This window comes from Salvia miltiorrhiza, chromosome 3, assembly GCF_028751815.1.
Source record: "Salvia miltiorrhiza cultivar Shanhuang (shh) chromosome 3, IMPLAD_Smil_shh, whole genome shotgun sequence".
NCBI lineage: Eukaryota > Viridiplantae > Streptophyta > Magnoliopsida > Lamiales > Lamiaceae > Salvia > Salvia miltiorrhiza.
Window position 1 is genome coordinate 60,861,899 of NC_080389.1, and position 24,398 is coordinate 60,886,296.

A 24,398-nucleotide genomic window follows, 5' to 3' on the forward strand; every position below is an offset into this window, starting at 1 on the left:
AATGCAAAAAAAAAAAAAAACAAATAGATTTCTTAGGTCGGTTCGTTCATTTTTGTATGAGCCGACAAATAGTATTAATCCTTTAATATAGCATTGCCAAAATTTTCTATTAGATTACTCCTAATCTAAACTCATATAATATTTAATACAAATCATGTCTTGTATTAATACAAATAGTATTAATTCTATAATATAGCATCGCCCAAATTTTCCATTAAATTACTCCTAATCTAAACTATACTAAACATATTTAGTGTAACGACTAATAAATTAATAGTATATTTTTATAAATATATAATAAGATTTAATTTATAAAATTAATCTTAAAATAAAATATGTAGAAGGGATAAAATAGATCACCTACATTTTGTGTCCAATGCACTTTTTCTATTAGTATAAATTATATAATAGAAACAAATGACGCCGGGAATCTTAATTAATCTACCTATAATTGAATAATAAACAATTATTTATCTTACAAAATTTTGTGGACCCATTATATCTCTAATAATGAATTAATTAAGGAATACTATCACTTTAAATTTCAAACTATTTTCGCACTATTAATTATATCCTAAATTATCGAAAACATCTTTTAAAATCTAGAACTATCAATTTTGTATTAATTTTACCCTTCATCCACTTTTAACCCTTTGAATTTTAAATTAGTAAGGCATATAATGACGTCATGTACGCTAAAAAAAATTAAATACATTATCCGACGAGTCGCGTCAAATTTTTGGAGTAAAAAATTGATACAAAATTAATAATTTAAAATTAAAAAGTTAATAGTTTAAAATATAATTAATAGTGAATAAATAGCTTAAAATTTAAAGTGATATTGATCATCTGTACGTAAATGTACAAGTTATTATCGAATTTTGACTTTTCACGAGATAAAATACTTAACAAAAAAATAAATAAATTTTTGAAAGTGTTTGAAACTTAGCCAGAATTCAAAATTTAGCACCGGGATCAAACTCCTTGTCAAAATATATTTAGTGTGTCAGGCAGCAACTTTGAGGTAATTTACCAGCAATCTTCGGTATTAAAATCCAACATTGGGATATTAGGGTGCGCGTCTTGGATTAATCATAAAAATATGAATGCATAAGGTTAAATATTTTGAGTTTGAGCTTACAATAATCTGATCGTGGTGTTAATTATTCGACTGAAAGTACATAGGTAATTTATAGTAATACATACGAGGTGAGTTTGAAACACTTTCAAAATTTGAGTGTTTTATTTTTAATCACATAAAGAAATAAAAATATAATAATAATTTGTGCATTTACAACCAATCAACCCTAATTTGAAGTTGATTAATATTGTAATTTTCATTGATTAATATGTTATCTTAAGTATCACCAGATCTGAGGTTGTGTAATCTAGCTCGTGGGTGACTTTATATTCTGTATTTTAGGTGTTTGTGGATCCAACCTTACTCTCTTCTAAACAAAATTATTTTCATGTACTTATGGCATGTGATGTGTATTTTAGCTGTTCATATTTTTATTTGTGTTTTAGTGGAATTTAATATACACATTCAAGTGATTTTTGGTGTAGGAATTTAAAAGTTCGATGTTGATGGAGTTGAGTGAAAGAAATTAGAAGAAAAAGAGAAGTTGATGCAAAATTCGAAAATTATTACTATTATTATTTATAATTAAAACCACAAAGGTGTCGTTAATTTGGGCTAAGAATTTGATTTGGAGTAATACTTTGGCCCATTAAATGAAATATATTATGGGAGCCTTTTGGCCCATTAAACGATATATATTTGGGGAGCTTTCTTGGCAAGGAGGTCAGGATGTAACAGGGATTGGCGGTTGAACAGTGGATTTTTTTATAAAAATTTTATATAAATTTACAATATTAAATAAAGAAATTAAATGGCCGCGAACGTGTGGCTGGCTGAAAGCTTTTGGACGAGAATTTGTGATTTTTGGTTTATTCATGTTTTGATGCTCAACGAAGTTCTACAATTAAATAATTTTTGATTCGCTAATAAGTATCAACTGATTTTCTTAATGCTTATATCTAATTATATTTTCTTTATATTTTATTGCGTTTAATTTTAATAATATGAGTAGCTAAATTCGATAAGAATAATGAAATATCAGTTTAAAATATATAAGACCTAATTGTTTATTAATTTATTTGATTTTGATTTGTTTCCTGAGTAGAAAGTTTTAATATGATTTTTTTTAGTCTGATCACCTTAGGTTAATTCAGATTAGTGTCAATTATTTTCTCCAATCCATAATTGTTGGAATCGGACTGATTAGTGACAAAACTATCGTATAGGCCGTAGGTAATAAATTGGTAGACGAATTATTACTTGCGTTTCTTGGGTAATTTGTTGCTATTGAAACATTAAATCTAGATTTGACGTTTCCAACTAGGTTGTGCTTTAATAATGGAAATAGTTAGATATGGTATATATCTACAACTAACTATCGATAAAATAAGTAAGAATTGGGCTATGTCCGCTGCATTCACGGTATCCATGAGGATTAATTTATATTTGTGTCTATGAGCAGACTAGTGACGAGTGTGAATTTATTTGAAATATTTTATTCTTGATTTAAATCTTGTTTGCTATTTTACTTGTTTTTTCTTAGTTATTAATCAAAATTGGGATTATTAATCAATTTGTGACCCTACTTATTGCTATACTATTCTAATTCTGATTGCAGGAATTATTAGGTGGTAAACGACGTTCATTGGTATGATAACTATTTTCTATATTATCATAAGTAGTATTTTATTGTTCAATTTCATCCGGTCTTTACACATACGATCTTGCTCTCTAATATACATAATTGCACATTAATTTGCACTTGTACACTCGCAGTGTGCTAATTATTTACTCAAACTAGCTCACACAAAATTCCCATGACATTACATTTTATAGGACGTAAAATTTAAATTCAACATATATAAAACATCTAACATATATATTGGTCATGAATGAAAAAACATTTAGTACACATATAAGTAGACTAATCATTGGTGACGGCGCTATGAGCAGCCAAATTTATTTGCCATCGAAGTCGCACGCATACGTGAATCACATCATGCCTTATACGGAACGATCCTGAGCGGCACAGCCCTGCGCACGGCGAAGCCAAACAACACGCCCTGGTGCTCGGCGAGGGGCGCATCGGGGCGTTCGAGCTTCCAATCGAAGTTGTGAACGAGCGTGGCGGTGACGGTGTGCAGCATGCGGTTGGCGAGGGGCATGCCGGGGCAGACCCGCCGACCCGACCCGAAGGGAATGAGCTCGTAATCTTGGCCTTTGAAGTCGATCTTGTTATCGAGGAAGCGTTCGGGTTGGAAGGCATCTGGATTGTTCCAGATGGTGGAGTCTCTGCCCATGGCCCACGCGTTGATGAGCACCTGAGTCCCTTTCGGGATGAGGTAGCCGTTGACGACTTGATCGCTCTCCGCCTTGCGAGGAAGAAGGAGTGGGCCCGGCGGGTGCAGCCGCATGGATTCCTTGACGACCGCTTGCAGATACGGCAGCCTGGGCATGAGCGACTCGTCCACCACCTTCTCATCCCCCATCACGCTCTTCAGCTCCGCCTTCACCTTGGCCATCTTGTCCGGGTGCGCCACGAGCTCCTCCATGATCCACTCGATCTCGGTGGTGCTCGTCTCCGAACCCCCGACGAAGAGGTCGAGCATGAGATGCAGGAGGTGATCGGTCTTGAGCTTGTTGTCGTTGGAGTTGAGAATATCGACGAGCGTCTCGAGGAAGTCATCCTTCTTGGGGGCGTCGGGGTTGGCCTTTCTGAATTGGATTCTGTCGTTGAGATAGCCCTCGATTAGAGCGAGCAGTCTGCCGAAGTAGACGTCGGCCCTGCGCTTGACCCCCTGCGGGTCGAAGGGGCGGAGGATGGGGAAGTAGTCGGCGAAGTTGGGGACGCCGACGATGCTGGCGACGCCCTCGATGATCTCCTTGAACTCCATGGTGACCTTGGAGTCGAACTCGGTGGCCTGCATGGAGAAGAGGGTGGCGGACATGAGGTTGAGGGTGGTGATGAAGGCGGCCTCGCGGATAGTCGATGGCGCGGCCCTGCTCGGAGCATCTGTGGGCGTGGTCGAGCAGCTGCTGCAGCTTCTGCTTGCGGAGGCCCTGGCTGTCTTCCATGCTCTGGTGCGAGAACATCTGCTCTTTGCATATCTTGCGCATGTCGCGCCACTCCGCCCCGATCGGGAGGAACCCCATCGAGATCTTGTCGTGGTCGCACGCGTGCACCGCCTGCGCCACCGTTCTGCCGGAGAACACCGTCCCGTATTTCAGCATGATCTCTTTCGCCATCTCCGGCGAGGACACGATCACGGTGTACAGGCTGCCGAGATGGACCGACATCAGCGGGCCGTATTTCTTTGACAGTTTGGCGAATGTCTCGTGGGGTTGGGCCCCCAGCTGCAGCATGTTTCCGACGATCGGATACGGGAATGGCCCCGGTGGGAGGTTCCTCCGCCGCCGGGAGGAGATAAACCATGTTGCGGCGCCGATGAAAAAGAGTGCAGCCAGAAGAGGAAAAGTATCCATATTTTCTCTTCTTCTTTTTCGCTCTTTAAATGTTTATGTTTGAAATATTGGGGGGGACCTTGCTTTCCTTTTATAGCTGCTTATGATATGTTTACGGATGGCAATGGATCTGGACCCGGTCCAGATTCGTGGATCTAGATCCGTTTTACGGACCTGGATCTCATTTTTTAAAACGAATCTGGATTTGAATCTTGAAATTTGAGATTCGGATCCGACCCAGATCCGACCTGTAGATCTATTTTATATAATATATATTATTTATTTTTTATATTTATTTTATTAATAATATTATATATATTAAAAATTAAAAATAATAGATAAATTAGAATTACTTTGCAAACCCTAGTTTCTAGTTTCTATTTTCTACTTTCTACTTTCTCCCTCTCGGTCCCTCACTCGTGAACCCGCCGCCTCACTTCCATCTCCCTCTCCAGTTCGTCGGCCACCTTCTCGAACCTCTCAGATCACTCCAGCTCGTTGACCACCTTCTCGGACCACTCCTACTTTCTAGTTTTTCATGATGAAAATTAGATTTTGTTGATTTTGTAAAAAAAAATTTAAATTTTATTTAAAAACAGTAAAATCATGGAATCTAAATTTTTAGATCCACCGATCTAGATCTGATATTGATGGCTTGTTGCCATCCCTAGGTCAGTTAGAGCCATCCCTAGGTACGTTGTTTTATGCAGGGGTCATGGTCCCCACATTATGCCTACCAATTTTGACTCTTTTAATCTAGTTTATTTTATTGTATAAGAATGGAACGAAATTGGTGGAAAGGCTTTGCATTTTCTGCCCATCCATTACTTATTTTATCCTAAATTTTTAGGGTGCGTTTATTTGAGGTAAAAGGGAGGGATAAACTATATTTACCACCTTATATTTCATTTATTTTGATGTATATAAAAATTCGGGCAGGTTGAATAATTTTTCGAACAGACTCTTATCTTTTGAGAAATAGATAATTTTGTACCTAAAAGAGGGTGGTATAATTTTATACCATCTTATAAAGAGTGGATGAATATATTATCTTCAAACCAGTAAGATATAACAAATATAATCCTCACTTTAAGTGATAAGTTTATACCTCATTATATTATCCATCTATTTAGAGGGATAAAATGCAAACACACCCTAAATCTTTACCTTAGGTATTAATCATTTTACAGTGTTAGATCGTCACACACATGTTTTAATTTTTTTTATTAATTACACAAGTAAATAAAAAATTTAAACATCGCACGATAAATTCAAACTCAGAAACTCAGTCCTTGAATATTAACCACATCTACCACTAGACCAACACAGGCATATATACCACATTTTAACGTTATTAATTAGTAGTGTTGTGGCTCCATTAATATTTTCCAGCCCCTCCCTGGCTCTAAGATTAGCTTTTGCAGTTTCTGCTATGTCACCCTAATTGTTTTTGTCTTTAATTAATTTTCCCTATTTAGATTTTGAGACATTTTTTAATTTTTTAGCCTACGCTACTATATATATGCACTGTGCTTATGTTCTTGGCTATTATCTCGTGATTCTCGATTATGATCTTTATTAGTATTATTTTGTAAACAATTTATTTTTCTTGACTTGTTTCCATTTTTCCAGTCCAAAAAGAAAGGAGGCCATTGGGGCCGGATTCGTTGTGCGACGGCCGTTGTTTATTTTGACATTTCAATACATATATATTTCCACACAATGATTATTATTTGGTCAATAATAGGGCGTTATTTAACTGGAATTTGGATAATCAATGTTTCTGTTGCAATAATCTTGGCATCTTTAGTTCAGAATGCCCAATCCAATCTGACATATTGATAATGTAAAGTTCATCATAGCTTTGAGAATATTTGCCCATGATGATGAAATTTCGACATCCGATAGTTTTATTACCCTAATATCTTTAACTAGGTTGGGGTAAAAAGTTTTTCCTCTAATTATAATTGTTTGAAATTATATATACACACGACAACATATTAATCATAGAAATAATGTGTTCTCCTTTAAAAGAGCACAATATAGTACTTTTGTCAAAATGACGTGTATTTCATTTTGAATTGTCAGGTTATAACTGTTTCATAAATAAATAGTAAAATATGAATTTTAAAAAAAATGTAAATCATATTATTTTTAATATATCAATTTACACTTTCTTCTTAATTTGTGTGTTCAAAAGTTTTGTGCCACTTATAGTGAGAATAGAATAAAATTTAGAGCATATACCAACAAAAAGATATATTAAAACAAATCAAATCTAAAATAAATTGAACATACAACTTTCTTTATTTAATACTATTAATTTATAAAAAAAAAAATGCAACTGTTGAAAACTGCTTTGACAAAATTCATCGATAAGTATTAGATCTTTGTGTCATAAAATTCTTCTTGCACTTGCTGCATCCGAAAAAGCACAATTTTCATATTTTCATATCAAGAAAATTTGGAGGATATTTTATTATAAAAACTAATTAAAAAAGTAAAAATTTATTTGTAAGAATCAGTCTTCTGTGAGACCAAATGTATAAGTGAAACGAGTCTGACTCGACCCAATCATACGCGAAGCTGTGTAGAGAGGGCATGGGTGCTGGGGGAGAGCGCGAGCAGCCAGTGGGTGGTTGCGGGGGCGGGGGCAGGGGCGGGGGCGGAGGGTACGGGACGGGCTTGGACAGAGGAGCGGGTGCACGGGCACGAACGCAGAGCTAAGGGTACGGACTGTGGTGTACTTATTTTGGTCAAATAATTATTATTATAAAAAAGGTACTTATTGATATAAAAAAAATGTAACGTTTCAAAAATATTACTTCCTCCATTCCACCTTTTAGTACCCGACTTTCCTTTTTCGTCTGTCCCACATTTTAGTTTTTATTTCTATTTTTAGTAAAAGTATGTGGGACCCTTGCTGCACTAGCTTTAATTATTTTAGCACTCATATGAAATGTAAGACTAGGGATGGCAATCGGGTACAATGGGTATGGATGTGACTAGGGATGGTAACGGGCCGGATCTGGACCGGGTCTGGCCAATACCAGATCCAGATCCGTTTTCATATACTAGATCCAGATCCAGATCCAGATCCGTGGATCTGAAAATTTTGGATCCAGATCCAGATCCGTCAGATCCGAGGGTCCACGGGTCCAGATCCATGGATCTACTATTTTTAAATTAAATTAAAAAAATTTCACAAAATCAACAACATCTAATTTCTATTATGAAAAATATAACACAAAATACTTTTATCTAATTACTTTTAGTTTTTATTCTTTTGAATATAATTTATTTATTATTTTTAATTTAGTTAATATTATTAGTAAACTAAATATAAAATATAAAAAATATATATAAAATAAAGCGGATCCACGGGTCGGATCTGGGTCGGATCTGGATCTAAAATTTCAAGATTCAGATCCAGATCCGTTTTCAAAACTGAGATCCAGATCCAAATCCGTCGGGTCCAAAAAATTGAGATCCAGATCCGTAAAAACGGATCTGGATCCACGGATCTGGACCGGGTTCAAGATCCACTGCCATCCCTAGATGTGACTATACATACTCATACCCACAAATTAAATGAATAGTTGTTTTTAACCACGAAACTATCCTTGGATATCAAATGGTATCCAAACTCGCCACTCGCGGATACCCGCTACCCGTCGGGTATCCACGAACCCGCTATCCGTCGGGTATTCACCACCTGCTATCCGTCGGATACCCGTCACCCACTATCCGCCGGATACTCGTCAACCACTATCCGCCGGATACCCGCAAAATAAAATTTAATTATAAATTTATAACAAATTCAACGGGTAATTGACGGGTATTTTCTCGGATATTTTTCGTAGGTAAACGAGTTTTGTGGGTATGGATAGTAAGTATCCAAACTCATACCCACGAACTAAATGGATAGTGAACTGCAACCACGAAATTATCCGTAGATATCAAATACCTCTCAAACCCACCCTAATAGGTTCGGGTTTTCGCGGGTATCCATTACCCGCGGGTAAATTGCCATCCCTAGGTAAGACTATAATTTCACCCAACCACTTTATTAAAACATGTGTTACGTTCAAATGAATACTAAAAGTTGGGACAGAAGGAGTACTTTTTTACCTGTCGATTATTACTTTTCATCACAATAATAATTGCTTCAAATAATTTATAGTTTTTCAACCAGTCTTGACAGTCAAAGAAGCAGAGAGTGTGGGTGCGGCAACAGTATACTTATTTAATCAAATAATTATTATTGTAACAAAAAGTAATTATTGATATAAAGAAAGATAATATATATGTTTCAGAAATATTACTTTTCTTCATGTCAATTAGTATTAATTTTCATCACAACAATACAACTTTAAATTATTCAGCCCAGAGCCGCGATTCGCGCCCAGATCCACCCCGATCCGTGCTCAAACTCGCCCAAACCCGCACTTAGACTTGCGCCCCAACCCCGATTCAACCCGTTTCACCAATACATTCGATATGACAGGAGAATTTGTGTATTTGTAATATTTTAAAAGTTGAGTCAAAAATTACAAATCAAATGAAAATTCGTGATTCGGCTGATATTTAAAATATTTAATTAAATGTAGAGGGCATTGCTGTCAGAAATTGCAGTCAATGTGTCATATAATTAAACTAGTCTTATAGTCAAATATGAGTAATATATGTAGCTCAGGTGCAACCTAATTCACGTGTCACGGAATAATTTTTTATAGCTAAACTAATCTTATAGTCAAATATGAGTAATATATGTAGCTCAGGTGCAAACTAATTTCTACGTGTCACGGAAGAGAAAGTTCTAATTTAATTTTTTATAGCTACATATATTATATACATAGGCACTCCAAATAATATATAGGCGCGGCGTTGGAAATTCGGTAACAGTAACTTTCAGCAGCTGCAAAAAAGTTGAAAATTCCAAGAGGAACTTATTTTTAAATTTAGTGAAATCATATACTCCTAATTATGACTATAACTCTCTCTTAGGCCTAACCTGAGAACCCCCTCAAATCTATTGAATTACTAAAAGGAGTATGACAATAGCATAAATTGTTATAATGGATTTCATATATTATATACAAAAATCTATAGTATTTTGAAAATATTATTATATGGTATATATATCCCATATATTATTTAACTCAATATTATTAGTTGTCTGTATATCACCATAAATTTCCTTATTTAAAATTTAACAGTATATACAATCAACCAATTAGAATTTATTTCTAAAATGTGTGAGCATAAATTATTGTTTCGTTTATGCTAAATTAGATCCATGACTTCTATTTATGTTCGAACGAAGGCAATTTTCTATTGTTTCGTATGCCATGACAATCAAAAGAGCTTAGCTATTGTTTTGTTTATGTCATGCTAAATTATGTGTGGAATTCAATCAAGGACGAAAGAATAAGACAAAAAAAGAGCTTAGCACTTTAGCTCTACCAAACATTAATCTTTGCGGTCAGCTCCGCCAACTTTAGAGCTTAGCTCCACACAACTTTGGAGCTCAACTCTGCATTAACCTTATGGCTCAACTCTGCCAACTTCGATGGGCCACTCCAAGACATAAAATGTTGTAACGAGACATGGGCCCAATTGCCTCGATTAATGGACCTTAATGCTATATTATTAATTATGGGTGATTCTATTCATAGCCCATATTTTACTCGTAGCCTCCAATTTAAAATAATATGTATAAAATAATTATGAATTTACCATTTTGACCTATAGCCATAGCCGTAAATCTCTGCAACTCACTGAAATTGTTCCTGTTCCTGGGCTCAGGTTCGCATCGCCAAAGAGCTGGGCACGCTACAATTAAGATAATAATCTGTTGAAAAACGGGCGTGCCCACACATGGTATATATGCTAGTCTGTTGGAATTGCCCAGAAACGATTTTGGTGAGTGTTGAAAATATACAAAACATTCTTTAAGGCTTTGCGCTAATCAATGTGTTTTTCCAATATCCTCTCGGCAACATTGCACTGGCTATTTCTGTAAGAGCATTGGCAACGGCATCCTCGATGCCTTACTCGAACTCGAGTATTGCACTCGAGTAGGCGTTGCAGGGAGGAGCTACTCGAGTTTTCGAGTATGCTCGAGTGATTTTTTTTTTTTTTTTAATTCTCTTCTCCTTTTTAAAAATTTCTCTCTCTCTTTAAAAACTAAAAAAATCAAGTAAGCTATCAAGGAACCCCAATGCAGCACTACCTACTCAATAACACAAACACTATCAAGTAGGCTATCAAGGAATGCTCTAAGTCAATAACTATGATCTCGCTGTAAAGAAGGTATCAATGGTCTGCTTTGAATGGAAACTTTGTGTCTAGATGTTCAGTATAAACTTTACGGATCTTAGTCCAATTACATCATCTATGTAGAAATATGTTGAAAAACTGAAGAAATTGAAACATACGGAAGAAAAGAAGAGAAACAGTAAATTGGGGAAAATCTCTTGAATTACATTGTGAAAAGTTATCACAAAACTTACAATAAGGAAACCTGTATAGAGGCTAGTAAAAAGTGTAAAACACTAACTACTAAAAGCAATACTACAATTTTAATTTTACATTTTAACAAAATAAAAGTATAATAGTACCTCAAAAAAAAAGTATTGCAGCTTTACTCTCTTTAGTCTTTACCATTGATTTACTGATTGATTGTCTTATTAGTGAAAATAATAATTTTTTATGGTAAATTTTTAAGATGTTGTAAATTGATGATGTCATTGATTGATGGGATTTTCCCTTGTGATATTGTTTCTCGAAGGAGACAACCTGAGGTCAGGAACTTGATAATAAACCTAGAAGTAAGTGAAAGAAGAAGTTTAAGAGATGAAGAGGAGATTATTCGTCAGAATTAGGAGGCAAAGGAACGTCAAACAATAAAAAATATGGGGCTAAGGGGTAAAATAGTCTATATATAAATATTTTTAATATTTTATTAAATAGGTGGCTTTAAAGAGTAAAATGAGGGCTATGAATAGAATCACCCATTAATTATTTGCTTTGTAATTTATAAATATGATTCTCATGTGTAAAATCATTATTTACTCATTAACTGAAATAAAAATACTTTCTCTTTCTCTCTCTACACATGCATTCAATACATTCTTCAAAAATTTCAATGTTATTATTAGATTCATTTTATTTTTCCTAAATTTGCTATTAAGATTCAAATCCAACCTAACTACATTGTTGTTTCAAGAGTAAAAAGTCGAAGTTGGTTGAAGATTTTAGCACGCGACAAAAATAATAATACCATATCAAGTTCAATAAATATTGTCTATAAAGAAGTTCTTCAAAACTTAGATTTACTAATATATATGTACCAATTGTCTAATGCTCAAAAAAAAATGTAACGATTATCAAATTTTTATTTCTTATTATTATTTCATCATAGCATCCCTATTTATAATGGTGCAATTATAAAAAATAAAAAATAAATTAGTTGGTTCCTTAAAGATTATATATTTTTATTGGTTGAGTGGAAAAAATGTATTTTTATTAGTTGAGTGGAGAAAGGGACCCACATTTTATTAAAGTCAAAGCAAAAAGACATGAATTTAGTGGAGAAAGTGTACTTTTGTGATTAAAATAAGAATAAATACTTACTAAAAATAGATAGGCCTTGAATTGATGGATGGACCAAAAAGGCAAGTAGGCCTTGAATTAGTGGACGGATGAAGTATATATTTAATTCTATATAAAAAAAAATTATACCAGTTTATCCCGTGCATATACACGGGTGGAATACTAGTAACAAAGATAACAATTAATTCTCAAACACTTCAGTCTTTCAAAGTGGATAAAAACTACCATTAACTTTTTTTAATGAACTAATCATATACTCCCTCCGTCTGCGATATCGTTTCCACATTATGGACGACGCAAATTTTAAGAAAAGTGGTGGATAGTAGTGGATATTGTAATGAGTGGAGTTTGGGTTCCACTATCATTGCGAGTGAAAGTTTGTGGACCCTACTTCTATAAATGGAAGTGGAAACGATATCCGGACGGATCAAAATGACAAATGTGGCCAGAGGGAATATATGTTCCATAAAAATACAAACTAAAGTAAATGATATTTATATCCAACCATAAATCTGTTTTTGGTAGTTCTCATTTTGACTATAAACAGTATAAACAGCATTAGGGTTGTCGATCGGTTCAGATTCGGTTACCCAACCCGAATTTTCGGTTGTCCGAACCCGAAATTGTCATATTTCACTAACCATTTCCGAACCGTTTTAGGAGTTCGGTTACCCAATAACCGCTTCGGTTACCCGATTCGGTTATTTGGGTATCCGAAATACCCATTTAAAAAATTAAAATTCAAATAATTTGCTAGATAGAGAATTTGAACCCTGGTCTCCAAAAAATACACAAAGCAACATATCCAATAGACTAATGCTCATTCTTATACTTTAAATATATCATAATTTTATTTTAGCTAAGAATCGATTAAAAAAAACAAATTAATGAATTAATAATTAAAAAATATATAATGTATATATTAAATAATTTTCGGTTATTTCGGTTATCGGGTTAACCGATACCCAAAATTTTTCTAAAAATGATACCCGAAATTGAACCGATAACCAAAAAATTCGGTTATTGAATACCCAAATCGAGAATTTCGGTTCGATTAACGGATTGTTCAAAATCAGATGACCAATTAGACAGCCCTAAACAGCTTGCATTTCCAACTTCCAAGAAAGCAACCAATCTTTTGTTGATTCTTTTTTTTTTTTTTTTTTTTTGGGTCGGTAAAGATAATTTAATATAACATATGAAAACGAGGTACCAATGGTACCAAATTACAAAGAGTCCAGGACCATCTTCTGAGAACACCACAATGAGAAAGGAATGTTAATATCCACAATGTGAAAAATAGAATTCCAGCTCCACATCCTCCCTTTTATCTCCTGTACAACTTTTTGGACATCCCACACCTTTCCTTGGAACCTGCTCTCATTCCTACATCGCCACAGACTCCAAACCACACCAATCCACAATCCTTTCAAGAAATTCCGCCATCTCTTATCTTTGCTCGCATGAAAGAAAGAGAGAAAGTGTTGAGAGAGACCTTTTGGTGTCACTGTCTCGATGTTGATCCATTGCTGAATAAAGTTCCACACTTGTTCAGTTTTTGGGCAGTGAAGTAACACGTGTTCCACCGTCTCTTCGGCCATCACACATGCGTTGCACCATCTCTCCTCATCTGCAATTTGGATCTTCCTTTTGAGAAGATTATCACATGTGGCGAGTCGATTCTTCAAGCTACGCCATGCCGTCACCTGTGCCTTGTGAGTTGTAGGTGCATTCCACACTTTCGCTGCTTCCACCGCCGAGCACGACGCCTCGTCTCTCTTTTCCTTAGCAATTGTCTCATAGGCCGAAGAGGTCGTGAATTTGCCGTCTTTTGTTGCATTCCATCTCCAGCCGTCCTTCTCTCCTGTACAAGGAACAATACCAGAAATAGTCTCCAAGAGTTGTTTAAAACTACTCGCTTCCCTCCCTCTCAGCCCCCTACGCCATCTCATCTCCCACGTCCACTCTCCGTCCTCCCATTTCCCGAATTCCCCCACCCTTCCTTTTTTGTCTTCACTCAGTTGAAATATCCTTGGAAAGCTGAATTTCAGCGGTACGCTCCCCACCCAAACCTCCTCCCAAAAACTAGTATTCATTCCATCCCCAATGGTTCTAACCAAATTATCCGCAAGATATCTCTCTCTAACTCGTCCCCTTCCTCCCCCCTTTTCCACAATGTTCCCCCACCATCCTGGTCTCCCTCTCCCCCTTTCAACCGCCCAGCCCCCATTTTCCCCCCGCACCAAATCACCATGAATCGATCTGATGATCTTGACCCATAGCGCCTCCCCGTCATTCAGATATCTCCAAAACCACTTGAACACTAAAGCTCTATTAAACCACTCAAGATTTTTCAAACCGACACCTCCATCACATTTTTTCAAGCACATCACACTCCATCTAATCCATGGAATTCCCCCACCCCCCTCTCCACCCCCCCACAGAAACTTTCCACACATTGTGTTCTAATTTTCTCTAATTTTCCATCTAATCCATGGAATTCCCCCATCTAATCTTTTGTTGATTCTAATTTTCTCTATCTTGGAAAATACATTAATATGGTGTTATAAATGGATTTATGTTCAACTTGACTATAACTGTAGACCAAGACTTACGTTTAGTACAAATTCTACGATCAATTTTCATCTAAAAAGAATCCCTAATTTTTATTTTAACATTGATTTTTTTTTTTTTTTTTGAAAATTTTAACATTGATTTTTATTGTACCTTATTCTTATATATATCTATATATATGCCTGTATATATTTTCCATAGGTACCATTTGGTCATAGTTTTCGTGGTTTTTAGTTATAGTGTCATATCATATCGTGCATTATTTTTTATTTTAAGAAAATTTACTCGTTGATTGGCATTTTTTCAGTGACGAAATGCCCCATCATCCGATTTAATTAAATATATATGAATATACATATTTTCTGTCGACATGATTGCAACTACTTGACCAACCATTATACTATTAATTATACTTTCTCCGGATCTCCTATATTCAAATCCATTAATAATTTCAATTTAATGTATTGATACGAGAGGGGAAATGGTGAGATTTTAATCCTAAACCTCACTGCTACTGCTAAAAGATTAAAGTATGTTATGTTTGAATATTCTCATTAGAATTACAATTTTTTTTTTTTTGAACATTTTCTCATATACGTATTATTCATGCTCCGTCATTGGCTTATTTAAGAGGACATAAAATTGATGGAATTAGAGTGTGGTTAAGAGATAAAATGCACACTAAGCTATTCGTCTTATTATACATTCAGCATGTTAAAGGGAAAAAAAAAAAATCTAGTACAGAAGCGTATAAATTATGATTACTATTTCTCATAAAAGATAAAAAATAAAAAGAAAAAAGAAAAAGAGAGTAAAAGGAAGGATCTGAAGGCGAGAAGACCAGAATGTGAGAATGCCCAAATAGTGCCGTTGTTTACCAAAGACAATTCGCCCATTTTTGAGTCTCTTGTTTTGAATTTTTGAGTAAATTTATTCTACTTTATTTTATTTTATTAAGTATATATACACTTATTCGCGTTGATCAAGACTTCAAGTAGCTTTATTTATCTTATTTTCTTATGTAATTTCCGAATTCGACAACTGACCAGTAATCAGCAGTCTATCCAATGAAGATGTACCAAATGTAAGTTGATTATTGAATACAAATTGTTTTTCTCCTTACAAATAAAGGTATAATTTGGATTGAATATATATTAATATGCCTTATCATGTCGTGTGTAGCAGGAACAATATTATATGTTTATATTCAACCAATATATATCGAAAGTTATAGTTTAGTACTTGAGTCCTAGTTAACCTTTGAATCATACATTAAAAAACAAACAATCACATTTTAGTTTAGAATAGTATTTTGCCCTTAATTCATTTGAATTAGTTAGTCTTAATTAATTAAATTGCAAGTAAAAAGTATTTTAGTCATAAATTAGTTGATAAAATATTGTTAATTTACGACTAAAAAGTTTTGGGATTATAAATTATAGGAAAAAGTACGTAATGTCAATTCACAAATATAATATACTTTATGATTATGAATTATAAATAAAATAAAATAAATTCACACTAAAAAGCATTTTGAGTCACCTTTGGACTGAAGAATTTGTTTAATTTATTGCTATTTATATTAAAACTAATTGGGCATAGAATTCTATCTCGATATGTTTGACGTCTACAATATTATATGAGACGGTTTGACTGCAATATTCTTTAACAGCAGTTAATACCGTCTACGTCTTACTATTTTTTTTTTTAGGAAATCTTACTATTAGATACTCCTTCCGTCCCACTCCAATAGGCTCATTTCTTTTGGGCATGGAGATTAAGAAAACTTACTTTTTAATAGAAAAATCGTAGTAAAGTGGTGTGGTCCGTACCAATTAAGTAATACTCCCTCTGTCCACGATTTAATGCCCCACTTTAGTGTGAGCACGAAGACTAATAAAGTTGAAAAAAGTGATGTGGATGAAATATAATTAAGGGTAGTTGACTAAAGTGATAAAGATAGTTGACTAAAGTGATAAAGGTATTGTGAGTGGGTCCACTAGTGATAAAGTGTAGTAAATATAGAATATGAAAATGATAAAATGTGTTTTAAGGTGGGTCCACTAGTGGCAAAGGGTAGTAAATATAGAAAAAGAAGAAGAGTAAAATGGTACAAAAAGCAGAATAAGGCATTAAATTGTGGACATATTTTTAAAGGCAAGTAGGACATTAAATTGTGGATGGAGGGGGTACAACTTTTTTATCCAAAAAGAAAAATGAGTCTATTAGAGTGGGACATCCCAAAAGGGAAAATGAGCCTATTGGAGTGGGACGGAGGGAATAGTATTTTACGAATAAGTTAAAATTATTCAAATCACAAATTTTTACTTGTACGTAATATAAACTTTTTTTTTTTGAGAAGTTGCCTTTATATCGGACTTTTAATAAACTTAACAAATACGAATATATATACGATATCAATATTCATATGTCTTGAAATTTAATTTGTAATTTAATTGCTAATGGTTTCTTTTGAAGAAGTATAGTGTGGATTTAATATGATATCTTAATAGTGGAAAAACTATACCGTACACATGTGAAATTGAATTCAAAACATCTCACAAAGGAGAATCTTTAGAAACCTCAGATTGTTACTTGTGCTAACCTTTGAAGAAGAACGCATTGCCACAAATCAAAATTTAAATTTTCGTGTGTATATATCTTTCCAAAAGGCCAATATTATTAGAGGAAAAACTCTATACCACAAATTAACCCAACCTAACTAAAGATATTAGGGTAATAAAAAAGATTGGCAGTATTGTGAGCTTTCGTTTTCATGAACAATTTTTTACTGTAATGCACGATATGGGTTTCAGATTCTTCTCTTGGAGAAGAAACATAAGATGAGAATATAGTACTTCCTTCTTTTCTGAAATAAGTTATTCTTTTTCTTTTTTGGGACGTCTCCCAAATAAGTTTCTCTTTCTTTCTTTCCATTTTTGGACAACTACCCCACCACTAATAATACTTTATTTATTCTTACTTTTCACATTTTCACCACTCCCAATACTAATTATAACATATTTTTCTACACTATCAATACATTTTACCATTTTTCCTTAAAACCCGTGCCATCCCCAAAGGGGAACTTATTTTGGAGACGGAGGGAGTATTATTTTGTCTATATATAGATGAGTAATCAAAGTATCATTATCTATATATATATATATATATATGCAGCACAGACTTGTACATAGTTGGCAGATACACCTTGTAATCAATAAGAATTAAACATTATAATTTTGTCTGAAATACTACAAATTTCATAATAGTTTGGCATCGAATTCATGCATGCAAGCACATGAAGATATATATGGATTTACTATATATATAATTAATGGAAACAACGCATAGACATAGAGCCGGAATAATAGTGAATTTCCATCAACACCAGAATTTGTGTGCCTACCATCAATCGCTATATAATTAGATCTTAATTTTCCTTTTAATAACATAATTAACGTCTATATAAATCGCATCTGCACATTCGCTTTCTCTATACAAAGAGCTTCATGGAGAAGTAAGGCCACTCCTCCAATTTTTCCTAACACATTAATTATTATTTCTCATGTTTTTTAGCTATTAATTCGTTTGCTATATTGAGCATGGACCACATGTGTAGTTGGACACTTATGCGCTGCGCGGTAGGGCTCACTGCCGGAGAATTTTGACACGATATGATCAGTGTCCAATCTTATCATGTTTGTGTCCTTATCGTGTTGACAAAATAAGAATATAATAATTCCGTATCGTATACTCTTGTACGTTTGACGCATGTTGCGTTCGTATAATTAACACGATAATTTTTGTGTTGTGTTCTTGTTTAAAAGTTGAGATTTATAGAAATTTGAAAAAGTTATTGTACTTATAATAAAGAAAAGATATGTACTCTGTGGTTCAAATTTGGGCTAGATCATTGTATATTAATTAGTTTAATTGTGCTGAACAATTTAGCCTAAAAAATGATTTTAAACTGACTCCACTTCAAACAAGATTAATAATTAAATCAAAAATGATTTTAAAAATAATTATTGATTATCTATTTCCAAAAAAGAAAAGAAAAAAAGGTACCCACTTAATAGATCATGCCGCTTGAAGTTGATACCATGTTATTATGAGAATAAGTTTAATTTCTATACCCATGCGATGCATGTCTGCATTATGGTATGAATATTTTTTTAAATTTGATGTATATAGTGAATAATTCATAAGAGTACTGATATTAACATAATACTGCTAAAAACCAAATTAAAATATATGATCATAAATTTTGAATAACTTCTTTGTACATGTCTGCATTATCGCTATTGCCGCACTCAAAATTTTCAATGGAAGACCAAATAAATAGCAGAAGAAGAATGGGAAGAATAAATGATTTATATATTACTTTCCGCCCGAGAAAAAAACTGCTTTGCAAAATTCCATTAAACGTGCTTCCATTTCGTCTTCTTCAATACTCAAATAGTCATGACACGATTTGAATGTGATCCCAAAATTTAAACTATACATTGAAAATTAAAATGGATAAATCAAATTGTTTTCACACATATGTTGACAATATTACTTTTGTCATGATTTTCCACAAATTATGTCAAGAATGCATATATATATATATATATATATCTATATATATTGACTACTAGGACAGTACAAATCTGCAGTCCAGACTCCAGAGTGAGAAATTCTCTTAAACGTCGTTTTTGTAATTAGTTTCGATTTTTTATCCTTGTTATAATTAGAAATCAATTTGGACTATTGATCTTTTTATAATTTCAAGTTTCTAATAAGCGTTAATGTAATATTACTATATTACAAAAAGCATAGACATAAAAAAAAAAAAGCAATAATTATTGGAGGCAACGCCCAATATATAGTAGTCGATGATATATCCAGGTGGGACTTCTACACCACACAAATATGATACTACACCACATGCAACCGAAATTGAACTCAAGACTCTCGCAAATGAGAGTCTTTGGATGTCTCATATTTATCACTTGAGCTAAGCCTCATTGGCAAAACAAATTTAATATTACACCTAGGTGAACGGACTTGAAAAACCTATAATAATAATAATAATGTTATTTACAATGTTACATAAAATTTGATTTTACACTAAAATTAAGTTGTATAATTTTGCAAATTGTGTAAGGGTATAATAATAATAAAAAAATGTCTAATATTATTTCCCAAGTTTTATCTACATGGATATGCATTCCTTTTGCCATATGAAAAATGTTAAGAACTGGATATATTGATTATGATGAGGATGGCTAGAATGAAAACACATTTTTTTGTATAAAATAAAAATGCATTAAAATGTATGGATTTTATGTTGAACACGTATGAATTCACTGCATAAAGGTATGAATTGCGAAAAATAATTTTTTTGTTACCTTTGGGATTCGAACTGAGGACCTGAATTCATCCAACAAGGTAATGAATTAACCGTAGATCTTGATGATCTAAGGGTTGAAAATGGTTAATATTTTATACAAAAAAATATATTTTTATTCTAGCCCTCCCCGATTGATTATCATGTATATAAAATATTGTTCGTCATAGTTTCTACCGGGAAAGTTTGTATTATAACTACTACTCCCTAGAAAATGAATCTATAAAGTTAATAATACGCATCTCCAACCGTCTAAGAGATACATTATTATAGAACCGAATATTTATCTTTTCTTCTCCTCTTAATATTTTAATAAAATAATATAATTAACTGCGCTGGTAATTTTATTTCATTAGTACTTTGAAAGGCTTTTGTCTAATTAAGTACAAATATTCTCAAAGCTATGATGAACTTTACATTATCAATATCATGTAATATTATTGCAACAGAAATATCGATTATCCAAATTCCAGTTAAATCACGTTCTATAATTGACTGACCAAATAATAATCATTGTGTGGAAAACTGGAAATATATATATATATATATATATATATATGTATTGAATTTTCCTAAAAAAATATATGTATTGAAAATGTCAAAATAAACAACGGCCGTCGCACAACGACCCCGATGGGCCTCCTTCTTTCTGGACTGGAAAAGAGGAAACAAGTCAAGAAAAATAAATCCTCTAAGACTAGTGCCATTGGTGACTTTTTCTATAATGTCACCATAAAAGACAAAAAGCTTAATTAATAAAATAAATGAGAAATCATCACAAAGTCATGACATTGGTTGGCTAACCGCCTATGAGGCATACGAGAGTGACTTCCATGTGGCACCATTTCATTGGGTGTCACTTATATATATATATATAATGTTAAATATTAATTTTTAATAATGAATTGTGATATAAAAAAATTAAAAATTGAAACAAAAATTCTATATATATTTGCAATTTAAATTTCCTATATGTATTTGCAATATGCTTTATGTATTTTTATTTTTATTTAACTCTTGTAATTTTCATTTTATGATGAAATAAATATTGAATTTTAAAAATTATTTATTTTTCTCTGTTTTTAAAATTTTGTAAATACATTTAAAATTATTATGGCTAATATAAGAATAAAAATAAAACAAAATAGAAAAATATTTAGGTCATGTGAGTGTCACTAATGAGAGTAGAAATAAGATAAAGGTTGGGTTGTGTATGTGGAAGAGAGGAGAAATGAATATTTTAATTGAGGGTTGGGTTGAGGGAAAGTCACTGATGGGGATAGTCTAACAAGAAGAAAAATATAACCTCTAAAAAAAGTGAAGAAAAATAAATTATTTACAAAATAATAAAAGGTTTTATGTAAGATAATAATCGAGAATCACGAGATAATCAAGAATATAAGCACAGTGCATATATACAGTACGTGGCATAGGCTTCTTCTTCTTCTTTTTTAAATTTTTTTTTTTTTATAAATTGAACAAGAGCAAATAAAGAAATTTAAAGATCGCACGACGATGGACTCAAACTCAGAAACTCAAGTCTTGGACATTAACATGTACCAACATAGTAGCGTAGGCTAAAAAATTAAAAAATCAAGTGTCCAAACTAAATAGAGAAAATTAAAGACAAAAACAAGTAGGATGACATAGCTATCATATAGCAGAAACTGCAAAAGCTAATCTTAGAGCTAGGGTCCTAGGGAGGGGCTGGAAAATATTAATGCAGCCACATCACTACTAATTAAAAATATTTTGTATAGTTGTGTTGGTCTAGCGGTAGTTGGTTAATGCACAAGATTTTGAGTTTGAGTCCATTGTCGTGTGATTTTTAATTTATTTTTTATTTTCTTATATAATTACCAAAAAAAAAAACATTAAAGTGGGTGTTTGTGTTGACACCTAAGGTAAAGATTTTTTTTATTTACTTGTATAATTAATAAAAAAATATTAAAATGTGTATGTGTGTGTGTTGATCTAAGGAGTAAGGAAAAAGTGCGCCACTTTTGTTCACCAATTTCGTTCCAATCTTATACAAGAAAATAAATTAGATTAAAACAGTCAAAATTGTTAGGCATAATATGAAGACCATGACCCGTACATAACATAGCATACCATAAGCAGCTATAAAAGGAAAGCAAGGTCCCCCCAATATTTCAGACATAAACATTTAAAGAGGGAAAAACAAGAAGAGAAAATATGGATTCTTTTCCTCTTCTGGCTGCACTCTTTTTCATCAGCGCCGCAACATGGTTTATCTCTTCCCGGCGGCGGAGGAACCTCCCACCGGGGCCATTCCCGTATCCGATCGTCGGAAACATGCTGCAGCTGGGGGCCCAACCCCACGAGACATTCGCCAAACTGTCAAAGAAATACGGCCCGCTGATGTCGGTCCACCTCGGCAGCCTGTACACCGTGATCGTGTCCTCGCCGGAGATGGCGAAAGAGATCATGCTGAAATACGGGACGGTGTTCTCCGGCAGAACGGTGGCGCAGGCGGTGCACGCGTGCGACCACGACAAGATCTCGATGGGGTTCCTCCCGATCGGGGCGGAGTGGCGCGACATGCGCAAGATATGCAAAGAGCAGATGTTCTCGCACCAGAGCATGGAAGACAGCCAGGGCCTCCGCAAGCAGAAGCTGCAGCAGCTGCTCGACCACGCCCACAGATGCTCCGAGCAGGGCCGCGCCATCGACATCCGCGAGGCCGCCTTCATCACCACCCTCAACCTCATGTCCGCCACCCTCTTCTCCATGCAGGCCACCGAGTTCGACTCCAAGGTCACCATGGAGTTCAAGGAGATCATCGAGGGCGTCGCCAGCATCGTCGGCGTCCCCAACTTCGCCGACTACTTCCCCATCCTCCGCCCCTTCGACCCGCAGGGGGTCAAGCGCAGGGCCGACGTCTACTTCGGCAGACTGCTCGCTCTAATCGAGGGCTATCTCAACGACAGAATCCAATCCAGAAAGGCCAACCCCGACGCCCCCAAGAAGGATGACTTCCTCGAGACGCTCGTCGATATTCTCAACTCCAACGACAACAAGCTCAAGACCGATCACCTCCTGCATCTCATGCTCGACCTCTTCGTCGGGGGTTCGGAGACGAGCACCACCGAGATCGAGTGGATCATGGAGGAGCTCGTGGCGCACCCGGACAAGATGACGAAGGTGAAGGCGGAGCTGAAGAGCGTGATGGGGGATGAGAAGGTGGTGGACGAGTCGCTCATGCCCAGGCTGCCGTATCTGCAAGCGGTGGTCAAGGAATCCATGCGGCTGCACCCGCCGGGCCCACTCCTTCTTCCTCGCAAGGCCGAGAGCGATCAAGTCGTCAACGGCTACCTCATCCCGAAGGGGACTCAGGTGCTCATCAACGCGTGGGCCATGGGCAGAGACTCCACCATCTGGAACAATCCAGACGCCTTCCAACCCGAACGCTTCCTCGATAACAAGATCGACTTCAAAGGCCAGGATTACGAGCTCATTCCCTTCGGGTCGGGTCGGCGGGTCTGCCCCGGTATGCCCCTCGCCAACCGCATGCTGCACACCGTCACCGCCACGCTCGTTCACAACTTCGACTGGAAGCTCGAACGCCCCGATGCGCCCCTCGCCGAGCACCAGGGCGTGTTGTTTGGCTTCGCCGTGCGCAGGGCTGTGCCGCTCAGGATCGTTCCGTATAAGGCATGATATATATATATTATATACTTCACAATTTTTTAGATAAATTATGAAATACTCCCTCCGTCCGCCAAGATTATGTCACAATTACTATATTGGGCGTCCGCCAAGATTATGTCACTTTCCTTTTATGGCAATGGTCCCACCATCCTCTTTAATATTTTATCCTTACTAATACTCTTTATTTACAAAAAAACCACTCAAAATTCAATCACAACCACTCATCTCATAAAGTGGTGGGACCCTTTCTCCACTACATCAAAATCATCATCAATTTTATTAAATCCCGTGCCCAAGCAAATTGCCATAATCTTGACGGACGGAGGGAGTATGGTAAGGCTCTCTAGAACAACAAGTGTTTGACTAGAACACGATCTTAAACACACTAGTAACTGTCCTTGTGATGCACGTGTTTGACTTTTTTGTTTGAAATATATTGTTGTAATTTATGCCGTACGTGTTCTTATTATGAGTCAACTAAATAAGATGTGACGTAAAAAACAATTTTATTACTACATCTTTGCATGTACTCCCTCCGTCCCACGAAACATGACACAGTTTCCTTTTTGGTCTGCCACGAAATATGACACAGTTTCC

The 24,398-nt window shown here is 35.0% G+C and overlaps 2 protein-coding genes across 2 annotated transcripts; one reads left to right on the top strand and one right to left on the bottom strand.

Moving 5' to 3' along the window:
- Positions 1-2,836: 2,836 nt before the first annotated feature.
- LOC131015109 (sugiol synthase-like) lies at positions 2,837-4,613 on the bottom strand. The gene is given in 2 exon segments (XM_057943360.1): positions 2,837-4,065; positions 4,067-4,613. Coding segments are annotated over 2 exon segments (1,485 nt in total). The 5' UTR covers positions 4,565-4,613; the 3' UTR covers positions 2,837-3,078.
- A 17,578-nt stretch (positions 4,614-22,191) lies between these two features.
- LOC131015114 (sugiol synthase) lies at positions 22,192-23,852 on the top strand. The gene has a single exon (XM_057943365.1). It carries the CDS (start codon positions 22,326-22,328, stop codon positions 23,808-23,810), a length of 1,485 nt encoding a protein of 494 aa, XP_057799348.1. The 5' UTR covers positions 22,192-22,325; the 3' UTR covers positions 23,811-23,852.
- The last annotated feature ends 546 nt before the right edge of the window (positions 23,853-24,398 follow it).

Coding starts and splice junctions, on each gene's coding strand:
- LOC131015114 (XM_057943365.1), top strand. CDS start 22,326: ATGGATTCTTTTCCTCTTCTGGCTGCACTCTTTTTCATCAGCGCCGCA.